Source organism: Lampetra planeri, chromosome 56, assembly GCF_965212315.1.
Source record: "Lampetra planeri chromosome 56, kcLamPlan1.2.h2, whole genome shotgun sequence".
In the NCBI taxonomy this organism is placed as follows: domain Eukaryota; kingdom Metazoa; phylum Chordata; class Hyperoartia; order Petromyzontiformes; family Petromyzontidae; genus Lampetra; species Lampetra planeri.
The window spans coordinates 5,011,344-5,032,487 of record NC_136162.1 but is presented as its reverse complement, the minus strand read 5'-3'; the positions used below and the strand labels follow the sequence as shown (position 1 = coordinate 5,032,487).

At 43.7% G+C, this 21,144-nt stretch overlaps 1 protein-coding gene across 3 annotated transcripts in view; it reads right to left on the bottom strand.

The window, feature by feature from the left end:
* The window catches only part of PSMD1 (proteasome 26S subunit, non-ATPase 1), a 154,955-nt gene extending 134,019 nt beyond the window's left edge, over positions 1 to 20,936 (bottom strand). For all 3 annotated transcript variants that reach the window (XM_078618220.1, XM_078618221.1, XM_078618222.1), the window contains exons 1-11: positions 20,736 to 20,936; positions 19,024 to 19,067; positions 18,426 to 18,499; positions 17,632 to 17,801; positions 16,033 to 16,238; positions 14,652 to 14,795; positions 13,230 to 13,519; positions 11,880 to 11,943; positions 11,637 to 11,765; positions 8,622 to 8,710; positions 6,315 to 6,393 (exon numbers count right to left, since the gene is read on the bottom strand). In XM_078618220.1, coding sequence (XP_078474346.1) covers positions 6,315 to 6,393; positions 8,622 to 8,710; positions 11,637 to 11,765; positions 11,880 to 11,943; positions 13,230 to 13,519; positions 14,652 to 14,795; positions 16,033 to 16,238; positions 17,632 to 17,801; positions 18,426 to 18,499; positions 19,024 to 19,067; positions 20,736 to 20,754 — 1,308 coding nt within the window. In that variant the 5' untranslated portion in view covers positions 20,755 to 20,936. The remainder of the gene's footprint in view (positions 1 to 6,314; positions 6,394 to 8,621; positions 8,711 to 11,636; positions 11,766 to 11,879; positions 11,944 to 13,229; positions 13,520 to 14,651; positions 14,796 to 16,032; positions 16,239 to 17,631; positions 17,802 to 18,425; positions 18,500 to 19,023; positions 19,068 to 20,735) is intronic.
* Positions 20,937 to 21,144: the final 208 nt, after the last annotated feature.

Sequence of the window (21,144 nt, the reverse complement as noted above, 5' to 3'; positions counted from 1 at the left end):
GCCAGACAAGAGATAATATTGCACCCAGACAGAGAGACGATTTCGAGGCAATTTGTAACATCTGATTGTTTGCTCATGGATTTTATGGAGGGAGTATGACAACGGAATATACCGTGGGTGATGCACACAAGGACACGGACGTACGGACACACACATGGACACACCTACCTACGGACAGATCCTGACACAGCAAAAATCGAAAGAAACCCCGCCTTGTGGGCAGGACCCAAAGGGATTTTTCGGCATAAAAGAAAGGACCCTGAGCATTGGAAACCAGTTCGACCAGGAGTGTCAACTCATCAGCCGAGTTCGACCAGTGGGTCGGCTCAGGAGCTCGACCGGGAGGGTCGGCTCAGGAGTTCGACCGGGAGGGTCGACTCAGGAGCGAGCTGCGACCAGCGGGTCGGCTCGACTCATCTTCAGCTCGACCGGGAGGGTCGACTCAGGAGCGAGCTGCGACCAACGGGTCGGCTCGACTCTTCAACTCGTCTGGGACTCAGCCGAGTTCAGCCGGCTCTCGGGGCTCGACTCAAGCGGCTCCCCATCTCCTCTGCAGGCGGGCAAGACCCGCTTGACAGCTCAACTCGGCCTGCGTGGGTCAACCTCTGCCGAGTCGGAGGTCTCTCTGCAGCTGAAGGTCGCGGTTTGGCGACGAGGCGACGACCCAGCACTGCGCGCTGCGAGCGAGCTGTGGGCGCCACCTACCGACCGGGTTCCGAACTACGACAGCGTATCAACAGGCATCCAAACCAATTCAACACGGCGACAGGAGAGCGACTGATACGTATGACGCGCACCGCCCCCTCACCACACGACCACCAGGCGTCTGTTTGACATAAAGAACCGACTCCGAACATTGACTATTCAAGACCACTCTTACCACTCAAACACACTCGAACCCATAAGCCATCCGTGGCTGTGAAGAAAACACTCGAGACCGAGTGATGGCCATCCGTCGTTTATAAGAGTATTCGTAATTTTTATCTTTAATATTTAGTGGGCTGTACTCTTAATCGCATAAATTCCCAACAGATCCATCAATACGAATTGATTCTTGGCACCTCCTTCCGCCGAGCCACGCTCACGTGGGGAGTGGTGGCCCACCAGATCCTTATCAGGTGATCTGGTCCCCAATTAGTAAATTTGATATAAGATAACGATCTTCGGAAAAGGAGCACCGTCGCAGGCCCTTACTCCGAGCCATTCTGTTGTCAGATAACCTGCCGATGTATCTGTTGAGATTGGTGCCTTTAAGAATAATAACTGTTTTGATTGTGTTTTTTTATCGCCGTATAATCTTTCAAGTATCTTTCAGTCATAATCGCCGCACGTACTCGCATCCTCTACAGAATATTCAACTGTCCCGTGACCCAAGGTGCTAACAACGTGATAAGGGTTGCGTATGATCAATAAGGAGGGCGGTACTGCGTGAACAATATTGAGTATAATCATTCATTAACGTTAAGGTTTTTCTTAGCATAGTATTTGCATGTTTTAACGGCTCTCTCTCACTAACAACCATCGCGTTATGCGGGATCCATGTGCCGTTGTCAAAGTGAAATCAGACAATCATTGATGATACTGTATTGATGCCGTGTTGACGTTCCGGGATTGAGAATTCGCATACTATATCATAGTTGAGGTTGAATTAGTAATAAATTGATTAATACAGAAGTGGTTGTGTGATTCTTTCCTGAAGTCTATGCATAAGATCTGCTTCTGCGTTGAGATCTGAACTTGGTGACCTTAATAAACACACTAATACATACTCAGTAAATGTTAAAGCGATAACGGGGTGAACCGGGGACCTAAAATATAAGCGAGAATGAGACGAACCTAGACAACGATGCCGAGTTAATCTAAGCTAATCTTGCATACTTACACCACACCTGCATAACTGCATACGATTAATTGCCTTATTCCGATCGATAACCCACCCTCGTCACCGAGGCGGGGTCTGGTTATCATAACGACTTGCATTATCATAATTACACCCACTCGCATAATTACTACGATTACCTCTCGAATTGGCATAACTAAATGTGCATAATTACATCAATTAACATATTTCCGGATAATTACACATTTGGCCAAATTTCATTTGATTATTCTTATTTTCACTGAATATTCATAACCCACATATACAACATAATAATTTCACCCACGCACGCATACAACACATCAAAATTTTGATACCCAACATATACAACACCGCCAACCTTTTATTATTACTCGTCGTGTCTGTAAATAATACCTCTTCTTGGTTCTTTCGGTAAAGTCACGTAGAAGGGAAATAATAAAATAAAAATAAAACATAATAAAATGTGAGAATTATTTTATAATGTTTTATTTTTATTATTTTATTATTTCCCTTCTACGTGACTTTAGCGAAAGAACCAAGAAGATGAATCCCTGCAGTCACGAAAGCTTTAAATAGAAATGTAAATAATAAGTGAACAATGTTCTCTCTCGGATGGTAGCACGCGCATGTATATGAATGCCCTCTTTTTTACACGCTTTTATTTAACTCACTCTGTCTATTGTTGTTGTCGTATCCTCAAATGTTGTAACTCAATTTTAACCCACTTCCCAATGTGGTATCGACTGCAAACTTGGTATACTTATGTCATACTGATGACAATACTATATTCTATCATTAAAAATTGAAAATTGAAACCATCATTTTTATATGTTATGTTTCGGCTTGGGTCTAATTGTCCACTGTAAACTGACGTTGGCTGTAAATCACCACGGTTCCTTACATTATGGCAAGCTTCTGGGCCACTTCCTGGAGTCGTGGAGTTTTGCCATTATGAGTACGGTACAATTGATTAAAGCATATTTAAAAAAAAGTATTTTAAAATATTACTTATTTGGTTACGCAACCACAACCTTTACAGGTGGTGATTAATGTAAAGTATTGGTTCCAAAATTCATTGCGACCGCTATTCAAAGTTGGTTAGCTCACAATCTTTTTGTCACCTCACTTGGACATGCAGGCCCATCCTTTGAAAACTCTTTAGGGTTGTACATTTATTTTTATTTGAATTGCCCTATTGACAAGAGTGCGAAACAGGTTGTATATTTATATAGACAGGGAGAACTAGTTGGAAATATTTTATGGCAATGTTCTTTCCAAGCCAATTTATTGCGGGCCAGTGCACAAGCCGCCTTCATATGTTCAGGATCAAGTAAACTTGATCTACCACCAGACACCCGAGTTAATTAAATTTTATATAATTAATGAATGCACAAAGACCTTCGGCTACATTGCATCTCTTTAGGGCACTCCCATTATAAACGGTTAAATGCTTCTACTTGCTCCGTTAGGCAGCTCGTTAATTTGCTGAAGTGCGTTCACCAAATTGCACAATCGAGCTGCTGCAGATGCAACATTTGGCTTAACCGCGCAAGAGCCGCGAGACTTCCACGGTGGCTGAAGAGCCCAGTGGAAAATGTGATCGCCACTGCTGTGGCACACGGCTGGTTTAATTCCCACCACTGCCAGTTAACACTGCGGGGCGAATTATTATGCGAAAAGACACCCACAGGATGGATGGATGGATGTAGAAGTTATTTCGCAACGTACGTAGCCAACCGTCTGAGCAGAGTAAACGGTTTGACACGCTATCTGTAGTGGCGCATTAAGCATTCTCTCCTCGAATGTGTATTCTTTAGCCAATCTGGTTAATTTCCATTCCATATGCACTGTACTCAAATTAAGCAGGGTGTTTACTCGAATAAGAACAGTTATAGGTAATATAATTTCAAGCCCTTTGTCAATGCACTGCTGGAGGAAGGACACCCCAAACTGTGTCAGTTCATGAGCGGGTTTGTTTGAGCGTAACTTCACTACGCTGGTCAATGCGAATCGGTAAAAAAATCAGTAAAAAGAGGAACAGATTCATGGAATCTGACGAAAATGGGTCCCGATACAACACAAATTAATTCTGTCCATAGGTGACCAAAATAATTATGTATGTTTATAAAGTTAAAATCTCTGAGTTTTTTTTTTACTTTCTGACCTGCCCCTACTGGACATCTGTGAAAAAGAGCTTCATAGCTCATCGGATTCATCCTCCAGTATAAATAAATATTCTGATCAAATTGTGATGTGTTTTCGGGTTGTACGGTTTAATGCTCGACGTTTCGCTGGACATGCTGCGAGCTTCTTCGAAGAGCTTAACAGAACTCACTTCACTTCCGTTCAAATCAGGTTCTCAAGACGATTCCAGAATGTGAAACAAAACATCAAACATCGTGCAAGACACTCTATATAACCAGAGATTGCACCAAAACTCTTTACAGCACAACTGCCAAACATCCAAGAGGCTTGCACACCTGCTGTGCAGTGGACTAAGAGTCACACACCCTGGAATACTATTCGCAAGAGAGCTTGCAAGTTCTTAAAATCCATCAATTGCGACAAATATTTCATCCACACAACTGCCGCGCCAGTCGGGGGGGGGGGAGGGGGTCATCCTCTACACGAGACATGATCACCTCCGCTGCGCCCGCGCGCATAGCACCAAATAAATCACTTGGCACCGCAAGACGGCGAGCGAAGAAAAAACGGGGGGGGGGGGGATGGGGACTTCGAGATGCATTTGTGATGCATTACAGGACGTTTCACGTGAAACGATGCAACGGACATAGAAATCGTCAAAGATAGAGAGGTAAAAAAAAAAAAACCTCCACGGTGCAGACTCAGGGAATCTAAGGTCACCAAGAAGCACGGTTTTCCCAGTGTGAGCATCTAGGGCGGGCTGGTGTGTGGTGTTTAATAGTGCGCCGGTAAATGACAGCTAATGATATAACATGAACTAATAAGAAGAGGTTTTACCTTACTGGAAATAAAACAGGAGTTAAGATGTTCAAACACCAATTGGATACCGTTTGCAAGTCGTCAGGTCTGCATTAACCACAAGTACTTGTCGCAAAACATGAAAACAAACAGGCTCCGATTATAATTTGTGCATTGTCTTTGAAACCAATTGGCCTACAAAAGGTATCTATTTGGTTTTTGAACATCGTAATGCAGTTTTTAATCGCCAGGAAGGGTCGAACCTAATCTTATTTTTCAATCATTTTGGATACTGCTGAAAGGGTCCCGTAGACAATGATATATCATCATATAATTTCATTAACAGCACTTTTTCAATCCACTGCTTGATGACGGCCTTCCATACGATATGCCAGTCATTGGGGTCATTTGACCATACTTCGCTATGCTGGTCAGTCTGGGTTGGTTAAGATAGAGCCGGACGCATCAGTCCCAGACATCGCTGGCCACTGATGTTGGCCGTGGCCATGGCGTGAACTCTGGTCGCTGGGTTCACAGAGCAGGGCGTGAACCACCGCCCCAACGACGTATCAGAATAGGTGATTGTAACCACTTTTTGGATGATGCAAATGAAATAAGATCTCCAAGCTGACAATGTATGGAATTAGCGGTTTTACCAATATTTTTTTTAAATTGTATTTACATTTCATCAATGGAGCTTCTCAGCTGGTGATAAATAAATGAAAAATATAATATTTATATTCATGCCAGCCATTCTATGATGATGTGGTTCGGAGATAGAACCACAGCATGTTCATCACACGTGCACACAAAGTCCACAACAATTATATGTAGCCCGAGGGCAAAGAGATGGGGGACAAAGCCATCATTTCCTATGACTAACCCAACGGCAGATTGAACAAAAAGGGTTTAAAACTAAGAAAACACATTAGACATATGAAATGTGTACATGTGTATGGGGTCAATACAGCCCTGTGTGGCCCTGTTACAATTCAGGGACCAAAAAAATCTGACAATTCTCCCTGGAGCCAAGAGTTTCTGAACTCCAAATCCTCGTAGAAAGAGGGCACTGCAGCAGAGTCTGTTGTTGTACTGGACTTTCTATGCTGCTGCATCTTCAATAACCCACACTCATCAAAATGGGGAAGTATGGTCCAATAACCTCCACGACCCTCAAAGCATGGGCAGGCCCATCATCCATAAGTGAATTGTATGGATTTACGTTGAATTTCTTTCACGCCGTACATAGCCAACCGTGCTAATCGGAGGTGCGGGGGGAAGAACAAACTAAACACAAAAAAACTGTTCTAAAGAAATTAGTTTTCCATCTAGAATTAAAAGTGCATACCTCCAGTGGCTTCCTAATAACGGAAGAGCATTCCAGACGGGCGCAGAAGCCCATCCCGAAGGCGAGCGATGCGGCGACCGTTCTGTTTGAGGGCCAGCCAAAAGCTGCTGCCACCGCGAGGATGACCGGAGTTTGCGTGAAATTGACGGGACGATTACACACCTTGTGGATGACACCGAGGCTAGCGGTAGCTGTGAACTTGGCCCAGTTGGTCGCCCTTGCCAGCCACTCCAAGTTGTCTCTGTCAATTGCAAAACGTGTGTATGTTGAACTCCTTTCACACCGTACGTAGCCAACCGCGCTAATCGGAGATGCACGAGATATAAACCATTGTGCATCAACATTAAATCGTTTTACTGTAATTTGCGAAGGTGATTAAGTGTGATTTCTTAATCAGCACTATTTCGCGTTAGCCAACGGCCAAATGATGACCTTTCGTGAACACATTTCCGTACACAAGTTTTATTATTTTAACCAATGGCATGTTTTAGTAATGCAGCAGCACAGATTTGATTGCACGTCTATTCAAATTATTGGCGAATTAACTTTCACGACATTGAAAATTAATTCATAATCTCGTTAAATTTCTAAATGCTCAAGTGTAAAATCTAGTCAATGGGTGTGATTAGGTCATCATGATACACGTCTAAAATGAATTATGAACCAATCAAAGTCAATAAAGTACAGAATTGAAACCCACTTTCAGCTGCCAAAATAAAACAGCCACAACACAAAGACGCAGACAACAACCAGCAGGATGGAGTTATTTTTCTAAGCAGCAATTGTACAACGAAAAGCAACCTACGGACAAACCCTTGAGAGAGAGTTTTCAAATCAGTGCATGTCACCTGCAATGTCATTGATCAAAAACAATGGGAAGTGACAAAACAATTCAACAAAAACTGAAAATGGTGCAAATCATGAGCATGGAGAGAATACCGCGGCACACCTGGGACATTGCCGCTGACTCGCAGGTACAAAACACTGCATGGTAAACCCACTGCTGCAAACGTCTGAGCAGGAAGAGAACGCTCTCCCTTGTGAAAATAGCGAGAAAGTGCCACGAGATTGCCCCGGGTCGCTTGAAACCAGCAGTGGAAATGGGTACACCAAAGTCGTATATGTATGTATGTTAAACTTTTCGCACCATCCGTAGCCAAACATGCTAATTGGAGGTGCGGGAGGAGGATAAAAAACTAAACAAAAAAAGCAGCTAAAAAAAAATGAGTTTTCAATCTAGATTTTAAAAAGTGCATAGCTCTCCAGTGGCTTCCTAATATCAGAAGATCGTTCCAGATGGCCACATGCGCTCGTTAAAGTGTGGATTACAACTCCCACCTCTGCCGAGAAACTGAAAATCGTGCAAACAATGAGCATGGAGGGAATACAGCGGCACACCTGGGACATTGCCGCTGACTCGCAGGTACAAAACACCGCATGATAACCCACTGCTTCAAACGTCTGAGCAGGAAGAGAACGCTCTCGCTTGTGAAAATAGTGATTGCCCCGGGTCGCTTGAAACCAAAGAGGCCCTAAGGGACCGCTGGGACTCGTGAGAATGAACACAGTGGAGAGCCCATTGGCAGAGCAGACAAGGGTAGCAGCTTACTTTATGACAGATCTGAAACTCTGCAGGACCAATACCTCGGCCGTAGCCGATCATTGTTTTAATGCGGTGGCTCACACGAAATTGATTTCTCTAAGACGAAGGTACTTTGCAAACCCACTGGCTATCAACAAAGATTCGTTCATGAAGCCATCCATATATATAGATACAGACACAATTTCAACCGAGAAGATGGGTACAAACTTAGCAATCATTGGAAGGACGTTATCAACCAGTTTAAGTCATAACTGGCTGTGATGTTCCCTTCCTGCCACCTTCCGATGTAATTTTTTATTTTTCCCCGTGGCTTCGGCTCTCCGATTTCACATTAGCAAGTTTAATTTCTCGCGCCAACGTGGCCACCTACGGACGCCGACCTCTGCGTCGCGGTGGCTCTGCGATCTCACATTAACATGCTAATCTCTCACATTAACATCACTAGCCCTGCCCACTTCGTTTATGACCCTAGGACTACACCCTATAAAAACAGTCTGCATTCAGCAGCTTTCCTCCTGATGACGATCGCTTGTGTTGTGATCGAAACGTCGTAGTTTTTTAAAATTTTCTTTGAACCATCTACGCGACTTTACCGAAAGACTCAAATAATATGAATATAAAATGCCAGTTCCGGTTCAGTAATTGAGTTGCGGTGCACCGCGAGAGATCCGAATTAATTATTTCCCAATGACGTGACACACGTGACAGTACCATTGGGTTAAAAATGGGAAAAAGACTTAATAACGAGAATTGTCCGGGCAGCTTTCAAGAGATCAGGGCAATGAGCTGGCAGGGTTGAGATGATGAGCCTCCACCACCGAGACGCTCATCCAGGTTGCTCGTCAAGTGCGCCAGCCTTTAAATACCTGAGGAACTGATCACTGGTCGTGCCGCAGTGCATGAAGGAGTTGGCGATGACGGTAGCGGTGTGACACACAGAGTTCCTCACCGCGTCCTGCGGGGGGGAAGGGGGGGGGGAAGGGGGGGGGAGAGACACGCACGCTGAGGCGTAAACCACGAGCCTAATTGCACCGCTAACGGGCTGGCGTGCTCGCGCCACCCGCTAATGTTACATCGCAGCACTCAATCACCGGGCTGGACACCTGCAATTTATAACAGCTCTGAGCCAACAAAAAAAAAACGTGAGAAAACGGATGGTTCGAACGCGTGCGCGCGAATGGCGATCAGTCACCGGACATGCTCTACAGCAATCAATACACGCATTTTTGATAGTTGGATCACTTTCGTAAGAATAGAAGATGTTGCTCTGGTGTAATGGTTAGCACATTGCAGTCACGAAAGCTTCAAATCTAGAATGGTTAGCACACTTGCAATATCCACACCAGTTTAATGTGTCCTCCAGGGTCGACATTTGAAACAATGGGTGCACATTTTCTCAAACCCCCCCCCCCCCCACCATGTCCACCCAGCAGTTGAAATTTGTAAACCATACTTGTATATGTTGAACGTCTTTCGCACCATACGTAGAAAACCGCGCTAAACAGAAGTGCGGAGGAAGGACAAACTAAACACAAAAGCAGGTTCTAGAGAAGCGAGTTATCATTCTAGAAGAGTGTGCATAGTTCCATGTCGAAAGGAAGAGCGTTCCAGATGGCCGCAGAAGCGCATCTGAAAGCGCGCAATAATGTGTCAATAACAACCGCCTTCTCCCACCTCTCATCTCCCGAGATGTCGGGCTATCGTAGGGAGAGGAGGCCTTGTACACTCTAGAGGGGTCTCTAGAGATTCAACTCCAGTGGGGGTCCGTGAGCCAGGAGTAGCGCAAGCAGGCCGCAGCAGGGTCGCACCTTTACCAGTACCATTCAATCCACTTGCACTCGATGAAGAGCAGTTTTGTGCATTAAAATAATTATAATTATTTACAAGAGGAGAGCATCGTTGCTCATCATTATATCAGAGGTCACAACCGGGTACCCGATATCTGTACCCTACCTGATACCCGGCTACCCGTACCCGGCCGGGTACGGATATGGGTACCCGTTTGCGACCCTGGTGCGGCCGGGTACGGGTACGGGTAGGCCGTGAGTCACTGGTGAGTCACCGTTTGTCACTCATTTCCCAACGTCTTGTCTCTTCTCACAATTCAAGTTCCTAGAATCAACCCACCCGCGCCTGCAACATGGCTTCATCCCAGAGGTCGCAATCAGGTACCCGATACCCGTACCCGGCCGGGTACGGGTAGGGTACGGATATGGGTACCCGTTTGCGACCCTGGTGCGGCCGGGTATGGGTACGGGTAAGGAATCAAAACCCGTTTGCGACCTCTGTTATATCACCATTTGTTTTTCTTTTTAGATTTAAAGCTTTCGTGACTGCAGGGATTCATCTTCTTGGTTCTTCCGGTAAAGTCACGTAGAAGGAAAGTCATAAAATAATAAAAATAAAACATAATAAAATAATTCTATCTTAATTTTAGAACTTTCGTGACTGCAGGAATTATTATTTGTTTCTTTCGGTTAAGTCACGTCTAAAATAATTCTCACGACGTTTCTGCCACAACGCAAGCAGCCGTCCTCAGGTGAAGAATGAATGAAAAAAAAATGAAAAAAAACGCTGCTTGCGTTGTGGCCGAAACGTCGTGAGAATTATTTTATTATGTTTTATTTTTATTCTTTTATTACTTCCCTTCTACGTGGTGACTTTACCGAAAGAACCAAGAAGATATCACCATTTGATTTTCGTCGATTTGCTTTGCTAAATTAATATTTTCTGACAGCGAGACGGCAAAACAAAGAGAGTGCACGGTGCTCCGTGGAAGCGACGACGCAAGTGCCAGAAAAATGTTCTTGTGACTGATGAGTTTGGGGCCCATTCGGAAGCCCAACCTCACTTTTTAATCACAGTCTTAATTAGGCAAGTTCACAGAGGGAGCACCACACAAGATTATGGTAATTATGGCTGGTGCACGATTACTTAACATGCTTTAATTGTTCAATTTTAAATTTGTACGGGTTGTACGTAGTGGTCATTCTCCTGAGCCAAGTGTGATTTATTTATGTCAGGAAAATGTGCATCGTTGTAACCCACGATATAACAAGTAAACCCGTAAAAACAAAGTTTTTCACTCTAAATCCTTTATATGCGTGGCGGCTAGAGTCCTCTCGTCCTCTGGCTTGAGATGGCTGCAATCTATGGGTCAGATGATTGTCTGCCAGTATTAAGCAATTGGTAATTAAATATTTAATTTGTTTTCCCTAAACAGTGTAAAAGTTTGGAAAAAAAATTTCACAAAAATTAATTGTCACACACAACGAGTCTGTGTGTAAAATGTCAGCTCGATTGGATCACGGGAAGTGGGTTAAAAAACCAGTGAAAGATTTGCACGGTCCTAAGCAAGCAAGCGAACTTAATATAAAGGATTTAAAATATATTCGCCTGTGGAGGACGCGGGGATCGATCCCGCGACCTTTGGCATGGGAAGCGAGGGCGCTACCAACTGCGCTACTCCGCCACGGCCTGTGGAGGGGTTACGCTCTGGGCTCTTATACTGTGACGTTCAGCCAAAGCCAAGAATGAGTTCTATTTGAATATATGTAAAATAATTTTTTTTTGCCTAAAAAGTGTAAAATTTTGGGAATTTTTTTTCACGAACAATAATTGTCTGTCACAACGAGTCTGTGTGGAAAATGTCAGCTCGATTGGATCACGGGAAGTAGGTTAAAAAACGACCGAAAGATTTGCACGGTCGCAAGCAAGCAAGCACGCAAGCACGCAAGCAAGCAAGCATGCGAACTTAATATAAAGGATTTAAAAATAGAGGGATATCTCCCCAAGTAAGATGCTTCTGCGTGGTGGAGTCTTTATTTAAAAATTCCCAGCGAAAGCCTTGCCTGCAACTCACACGATACGTTGCTGCTCACCTTTGTGTTTTTTAGGATCATCAGATCTGTGTTGTTATTTCGTATCAGGAACTGGAGATTCAGTTCTATGGACAGTTCTCCGCTCAGGATGGAAATCATCTTCTTCGTTCGCTCCACCTGTTCCGACGACTGTCGAGAAAACAGAGAACACATCGAACGCATTTATTGGTTTATACAGTAGTAACGACACTCGGCGCGTAATTATACATTTTCCTTGGCATGTGCTTATACAGGGTGACGTACCAATTCTGATTGTTTTGGAGGAGTCGGTGTCGTGGGTGGCTTTTCATCTGTTTCCATGGCCTCTCTGGAAGCAATTCAAACAACATTGCAATTACAAACTCCAATCAATATTTGCAGCTGTCTTGGGCCATTACTTCCTGCAATAAGCAATGTACAGAGCGCGTTCATTATCAACTCGACGGTTATTTAAAGACCGTTTTCTCTGCAATGGGCTACAGTGACCTCTAAAGGCTAGTTTTAATAATTACAACTGCAAACGAACAGTCGACTTTGGGACTTAGAGAGATACGAACAAACCTGGTCCGTATCCTGTTCGGACTGAGAGTCGTAAGTTCAACCGCCGCGCAATAGATGGCGGTGGTGGCATCTACATCTGCAGGAGCTTATACCACTTCTAAAGCCATTTCCCCGTGTTTAGTGTACATGCCGGACGTGTTTGGGTTCGACAGGAGTAAAGTTGCACTTACGAACAAATCGACTTTTGAACAGACCTCTGGAACCTAACTAGTTCGTAAGCAGAGGAGTCCCTGTACAACCCAGCACAATTTCACACTCTGAGCGCATTAATGTAACTGCATGATAAAATTAACAATAAGAAATACACCACTTCCATCCCAACTATATTCAGACGTCTGCTATTGATGAAAGGAAGCTCATTAGTGTGACAGTCAATACTTCTGAGTAATGCAGCTGTTGTCTATAAAATTAAATCTTTCGCTTCTTTATTGCATATTCAGATTGGTCACTGGTAAGTTAAGAAATGTGGTCATTTTCCGCCGATGCAAACCCAACTCGCATCGAGGCGCATATCTTCCGGGAAGAAATAACCCATGGCTTGTGCTATTAATACAACCGAGGATTCACAGTTGTGATGCTACAGATCAATTGTTGTGCCACCTCAGCTCTTGCTGGATATTATGAAGATAAGCTCAGCGCATGCCGTTATTCGCTTTTAGTATTGAATCGAAGACCACTGAGCGTCTGTGTTAGGGTGCCCTTTGCCGTTAATCCTGAAGCCAACTGCACTGACAAAAAGCCAAGAAACGTTATCATTTGAGAAACAGATAAGATAACGTTTAAGCAATTAAGTAACGTAACTTATCCTACGTTTTCATTGCAGTATGCATATTCAATTCGTCAACCCAATTTACCTGTGAATCTTTGGAGATACACAACAATAAACATCTTCGTCAATATGAACCAACATCAATAAACTCCTGGATGAAAGCCTCCCCAAGCCATTGGAACCACCGACAGAAAAACTTTTGACGGATCCACCTGGTGGCCTAGAGACTCGACAAACAATACCGGGACGGAATACAACATGGATTTTTTCCCCCCATAACTTACATTTCCCCCTCCGTGGAGGCACCTGCGCTGCTGGTGCCGTTGCCGGAGGCTGTGGCGGTGTCGGCAGCGGTGGCTGCGGGGACGGTGCCCGCGTTGCTCGAGCCCGGCGTGGTCGCGAGCAGCGTGGGTCCCAGGGCTCGCAGGTTCTGCGCGATGGCCGTCAGGAACTGCTGGCTGGCGCTCTCGTAGAGGTCGAAGCAGATCTGGTAAGCCATGAGCACGTTGTCCTCCTTCACCATCTTGTCGAGGATGTCACTCACCGCCTGCGGGTCGTCCAGGAAGATGAGGCACTGCGCACGGGGAGGGGAGCAGGAAAGAACGAGAAAAAATAATGTAACGTTGGTTTAGAATGACAAGTTCTATGAAAAAAACATTTTTTACAGGGTAAGGCCCACTTTAGCTGTGTAGCTCCTCTTGGTTCTTTCGGTAAAGTCACGTAGAAGGGAAGCAATAAAATAATAAAAATAAAATTATTTTATTATGTTTTATTTTTATTATTTTATTACTTCCCTTCTACATGACTTTACCGAAAGAACCAAGAAGATGAATCCCTGCAGTCACGAAAGCTTTAAACTGTGTAGCTCTTTTTCAGAAGCGACCTGGCTATCACAGATAATAGCGAAGTGACATTGATTTAAAATGTGGAGGGAGAAACCAGAGGACCCGGATAAAAATTCACACGACCACGGAAAGAACATGCAAACGCCAAATATATAGCAGGCGTCAGGGTCTGGATCGAACCCATGACCTCCAGTATACTAGGCAAGGAGATTATGTCTCACCACTGCGGCGAAATATTAAAGAACATTTAATGCATCAATAATATGGAAAGTGAGGATTTAGTCATCCTGCACGTTGTTAGCAGCTGTAAATTATAACTTTTTTATTTAATTCTTTGAAAATGCACATTAATCTAATCATAAAAGCACTGCTGAATCTCTGCAGTTTTTTTTAAGAGGACCATGCTTTCGATGTTCTACCTCGGGCAAACAATGTCACAGCTGCCATAAACCAGGGATGAGGAACCTTTTTTGTTACAGATGGCCCAATAGGACTCTCAAATACCTTCGACAGGCAAAAAAAAACACGAGCACAGCTTTCAGAGTCACAACTGTCCCTGCAAGAGGGACCCTTCGCAGCAAGCAAAGTGAATGAACGCATTAAAATTAGAAACACAGCATTGTTGTCAGTCAAAAAAAAAGTCCATTCGATTGGTGCAGCTAAGATGCTTGCAGTGACAGAAAAATATTGTTTGCAGGCCCGTTTCTAAGTAGCAGGCCTCATTTGGCCGCGGGACACTATGAAGGAGGTTGTAGGTCGATTAGGCCCAAAGGCAACGTAGCGTTTTCCACTCCTGTCGTAAACATTCGGAGAAGGCGTCGATACCATACGCTCCCAAACAGCCCTCTCTCTCTCTCTCACCTGGCAGACGTTGATAAAGTCTGGCTGCTCAAGGTTCATGTAGAGCTTGACAAGGACCCGGAGCACCTCGTTTCTGAACTGTTTGTTCTGGATGAGCGACATGCAGATCTTGACGCTGTACGACAGCATGCCGGCAACGTCGGTCTGCGGGGAAGAACAGTAACACACGCGTCACCATAGGCACAACTGCTCATCCATTCATCTGCAACTAGTCATTTCTTTAGGACAGCTTTCAGATTTTTAGTTTGTTGTCCTTCCCCCGCATCTCTGATTAGCACGGTTGGCTATGTACGGTGCTAAATAAGTTCAACATATATACATACATACAATCAGCGCTTCAAGTAAGTCATGCTGCCAAAGTCCTGGGAGCCTCAGCCGGGATACATGGTGAGCTGCTAGACCCTCAATCGCTCTCAGCCCCACCCATTTTTGCATAGCCACACCTACTCAATCACTAGCTCCACCCAGACAGTGCCCTTGGCTCTGTGATATTGGCCACACCTACCACTCAGTGGCTACACCCAATTCTTTTCCATCCATTCCAACGCATTGCCCATATCTTAAGCCGAGCGTAATACGGGAAATGTTAAACCAGGACAAAACAATGCAAAAAGCAGGCATAACAATATTATGCGGGTCTATGTTGTGGGCAGCAGAAGACAGTGAAGCACAATCCATTGTTGTACTGCACTGCTATGCTTCCGTACCTTCCGATTAGCATGGTTGGCTGCGTATTGTGCGAAAGAAGTTCAAATATAAATATCAATGCCCACCTCCTTAAACGAACTGGCATTGACCAGCTTACTGAAGTGCAGTTAAATAAGCCCCACAACCCATAGAAGCGTGTATTGACAAAAGGGACGTATGTACATGTAGAACGTGCAGATACCATTGATTATGATGTCTAGGACCTCAAATTAGTTTCAAGGGTGGTCACATGGTCGTGCCATGAACTTTAGTGTACATGTTATGTATATCGTTTATTGTTAAATTTGAATCAGTTCCTATGATCTGTTACATTGTTTTTATAGTTTAATTTTGTGATTTCCAAAACATCTGGTTTAGCCACGTTTGTTTGTTGAAGTACAAAGTTATCCTGAAAACTCTAATCAAAATTGTCTTGCAGTTGATTTTTTTTTACTTTTATCCCACTGGGATTTTTGCACACAGCGTTGATATACGGTGTTTTTTTCTGGAAGACTTTGCTGTTTTTTCCTGGATTTTTCTGTTGCGCGTAGTCACTTTAAGATGTTCTTTGTTCATGTTTTTGTTTGTTGCGGTTGTACCCGAGTCAAGAGCCGCATGGCTCACAGGGCTATTCCAAACAAATTAAACTGAAAACTAAACGAGGCACTGGGACAGAATAAAAAAAAAAACTCACTGCCTGCAAAATGGCCCTCTCGAAGATGTCCAGGCGGCGGGTCTCCAGGGCGATGCCGATGGCCTGCTTGTACTTGTGGTCGTCGAAGCAACGTTGGAACATCTTGTCCACGATGCCCTCAAGACGCGGGTCAATGGGACGACTGTCGCCCTCGGGAAGATCCGCATTCTCCACGCGAAGCTTCGTGTAGTGGTCGATGCACTTTGCTGTCGAGCACAGAAGGAAAGCAAATGAATGAACGAAAACTGATCGTACTCAGCCCGCAACAGTTACAAAAAAAATCTTAAAGAGGACCTTTCAATGAGTGCTTTCCCCAGAACAACAGCCATTCGCCACTAAGTGTCAGTAATGTCACCACGGTGCTTGTGCCAGGCCAGGTGTACTTTAAGGCAATGTGAAGTGTCGAACACCTGCTGGCAGGAGGTCATGGGACAGACTCAGGTGCCATGGGTTGACTGACTGAGATGACTGACCGATGCACCATCTGTGCCCCTACTATCCCCAAACATATATGCATACAAACAAGTGTTATTTCTTTTTATTGGACAAACATCCTTAAGCCAGTCCCTGGAGACAAAAAAAGATTGGAGACTCAGTAAAGCTTATGACTTAAGCAATCAGCATTATTAGCATATAAAAGAAAATTAATCTCAATGGGTGGTCATCCATTTAAATTAAGTATATTAGTCATACAAAGCAATCAACTAATATAGAAGGGCTGCAACACCCAGAGCTCTTCAGAAATTTCTTACCATTTCCCCCCAATTTTATGCTGATTGTGCTATTGGCATCATGTCATAAGATAATGTTTTCATTTTGTTCTCCCACCGTGCGACACCTTCATGTAAGGAAAAGCAAATATCACACAAGCTATCTCTGTCCCATACCACTTGAGTTGGAATTTTGTCAAATTAAGTTTCAGAAGTTAATTGAAAGGGATTGGGGTTTTTTTTAACTGGGATGAGAACATTAACTCACTGCACTTCAGAAACAGGTTTAATCAGTCGGCTGAAAACTGGATTTGAACATAAGCATCGCAGCAGTGCCAAGCTCAGCACTCTGACAAGGTACCAAAACATGTCAGAGCAGTCAATATTTTATACTGACTGAAACACCCATCTCTTTATTATACCTCCGTTATCTGCCCATCCATATTGTTTCAACTAAAACATAACTATTTTTATTTTACCAGGTAAGGCCCACTGAGCTGTACAGCTCTTTTTCAGAAGCGACCTGACCATAAATGATAGCTCAGCTAAGTGGTTTATCACATGGAAATTAATAGCAGCCAAATACTCCAAATGCATGTTTCTAAATGTGGAGGGAAAAACCGGAGGATCCGGAACAAATCCACCAGACCACGAGACATGCAAAATCCAAATATACAGGTGTCAGGGTTGGGATCAAACCCACGACCTCCTGTATACTAGCCGAGGTAGTTGCCATCTCGCCACCATGGCGCCCAACAATTTCTGCACATCATAGTTGTATAGATGTTGATCAAATTCAAGCCTGTGCAGAACCAACACCGAATCTTCGGGAATAAAAATCCAGGCACCACACCCTCTCACCCTTCTGCGCTCTGCGATCAGCACTCACCGATGGTCGTCTCGACATACTCGGAGGTGTCGTTGACGTTGAAGAGGTCCCCGGCGCCGAGCGCGTAGTTCAGGGACTCCTCGAAGGCGCCCAGGTGGTAGAACACCTTGGAGGCAACCAGCGCAGCAAAGTGGCGGCTGGGAAAGTTCTCGTCCTCGTACAGCACCTCGCTGTGGCAGAACAGTTGTCGCGACACTATGAGTCATTTGTGAAAAATACGAATAGGTTTTACTATTTCTGGCAATAAAAAAGATGTTCAAACACCAAATAGATACCCGTTGCGAGGAATGAAGTCTGTATTAACCACACGTACTTGTGGTGAACATGCAAACAAACATGCTCTGATAATATATGAAGTCTTTGAAATGTATTGTCCTACACGAGAGACAGGCTTCTTTATGGCCTAGTCTCACCAGTGTCAGACTAGAGAATGCGAAAAGGAGAGTTGTACAAAAACAATGCACGTATCAGAACATTTATAGCTTGGGGCAAAGATTTTCCAAGTGGTGTATATTAACCAGGCTTTACTTGTAAAATTATGCCAATATTTAGCTTTAGTCCTATTTCTACTATTACATCATCAACAGCTGGATTAAGGCCACACAAAAGCCACCATCTCTCATGGTCTTGCGATGTAAAAAGCCAATTAGATCCTTCACACGAGTTATCCATGTATCATGAATGGAACAACATCCAAAATCCTACAATATGGATGACCTTTATCTACAGATTAACAAAAGTGGTGAAACAAAGAAATTAAAACAATCTGCAAATTTTTTAGTGTGCATACTTACATTTTATCCACATACTCGGAGATTTCCGCCCAAAAGTCATCAACAAGTGTGTTCAACTTTTGCAGCGCAAACTCCTGCAAGGCAATGAATGAAAGCAGTGAATGTATTAATGACAGAGGCAATGTTATTTTTAACAAAACAGTGTCAAAACCACTATTAAAACCAACTTGAGAAAAGTTGACCCGATTTGATTATAATCTAGACAAATCCACATGCAACAATATAAAAGTCTGTTTTTATTCCAAATGTGAAGAATTAAGTTATTGTTCCCAACAGTATGGTGGCGCATCAACATTACGAAACCTAGGTATGGGATTTCAGTGCTACAAATGATACTTTTAATTTAAATAATGTTCAGCACATTCCTCGTATTTTATCATGAATTTCTACGAGATTAAATATAATTTTAACGAGTTGCATGACCTTGTGTATGCTAAAAATTTTTTGAGAACAGTTGCTGCTAACATTTTATCAGGATAACATTTGGACACCCGTGTTCAACATTTAAATTTGTTGTTAAACTGTAACTGCAATTAATTTTGGAATGCGTTGAAAATGCAAGTTGTGAGCAAAAACAAATGTTCCCGTTCAGACATACCTTTAGCTGAGGCTCATCTTCATCCAGCAAAGATATAACTCCAGCTTCAGGGCACGAAAAGATAATAAAAAAACACATTATTGACATTACAGCAAAGTTAAGCACACACAATAAATAAGCATGAAGAAAATGTTCCAAGGACAGAAAAAAGCAGACAATGAAAATGCAGCCTTCAATGTGTGCGTTTTTAAGCTTATTATTTTAACTTTGGCGAGAATGTAAATTATCTGATGTTGAGCAAAAAGGTGAAAATGGCACGAGCATTGGTTACAGGTGTGAGCATTTACTATGTTGCGATAATCCACGAACTCATGTGGCCGACTTATTTTTGACAAGCCTAAAGGTATGCGCTAATGTATTCTTGGATGTGAGGTAATTTGAAGTAGATTTTTGTTCATGTGACTACAAGATCCACTGAGAGTTCTAAATTGACCGCTGTCATGATGCCAATAAGGCTATTTGTAATATGGGACACAAACTTTCAAATTTGACCCGTGCTTGGTACAACGGTGGAATTCAAGTGGCAAATAAACTGGAGTTGGTTATGAAATGTGGCAATTAATTCCGTGGCACTGAAAATTTTGAATGCATAGCAATGCTTCAACATAACAGGTTTTCAAAAAGTCTGTCCTCACATCCTACAGTGCAGGTTTACTTGTTTACAAATCACCAGCCACGTGAAGAAGATAAACAATGAAACAATACACGATCATGAGTTGAATGTGACAATTGGAGTTCATGGTCGGTGACAAAATTGAGACTCAGGACTCAATTACCACTCCTTTGATGGCCACATCATGGATTGTCAGTCCTCCACCATTCTCACTTGACCTAATTTCTAGCCCGATGATGACAATTAATATGTTCAAAACTACACGACAGCTCCGCATATGGTACAATTCGTGCATAATAATTAATGTTAAGTTATTGCTCCTAAGAACATCAATCAAACCTACTGACGGGGACCTTTGGGATGACACAGGCGAAACTCGGAAAGTTGAACATGATTCAAAGCTGGCATGCTCAAATTCTGCTCGAAAACATTTATTCACCAAAGGCATAAGTTGAATAACTAACATTGCATTTCACGATACGCTCATGTGCTACGATAAACTCCTGTTTTTCTTAATTTAATACACAATCCAGCACAATAACGCAGAGTTATTATGAACGACGTCCACATTTTTCGCTCAACTATGTTAGTGGAGGGCTCTTTCCTACTATAACATTCAAAAACACGGCAACATTATTAAAGGGTACACACCACTCCTTAGCTGACTCGCGTTAACGTCACACACGTTAAGTATTGAAGATACTAATGGTCACTTGTTAAATGTTGCACAAGTTCGACATCAGACACGACGAATGTTACACGCGTTACAATTGTAGCCATGTTAAACTTCAACACATGTTCATTCATTGTTACAAGTGTCAACTGTTAACACTTAAAGACACTGAAGTGTTTATTCGTTAACCGATTTAAAATACACAGCGTTACACGCGCTTGCAGCTGACTTTTCAAATCCCAAACATTAAGCATTAGACATATCAAGTGTCGCACACATTAAACAAGTTAGCACTTAAATGTCCAAAACAAGTTAATTCAAAATTAACGAAAACAAATAAAAAATATTATAAAGTCACCGGCTGAGGCCTAGCGCAGGCCCTGCCCCGTGACTCAACACTTCCCGTGCGTCTCGCTTGTCGCTCACCTGCCGACGTGAGGTTCATCTCTGCGTTCTCCTCGCGTCCTCGGGAGAGACGACGACGTTAGACTAAGAGTGACGATGCGGAGAGATGAGCGAGCTAAATAATCGAAGACTCAATGTGCCGATGATTGACCTGAGGTCTGTCGCCAGCAAAGACACCGCGAACTCACGCCACGCTCCACAAGGGGCGTCACGTGGTCACTCTCACGTGACGCGGCGGGAGGGTGCGGGGGGGGGGAGCTTATGTGTTCGCGCATGCGCATTTGCTGTACGTGAAAAAGGCGGGAACGTAAAATCCGAGGACTTCCCCCCCATCTCACCCCCTCCCCTACCCCCATCCCCCCTCCCCTCCCCCAAGCCCCCCTTATCCCCCCCTCCCCTACTCCCCTCCCCCAAGCCCCCTTCCCCCAAG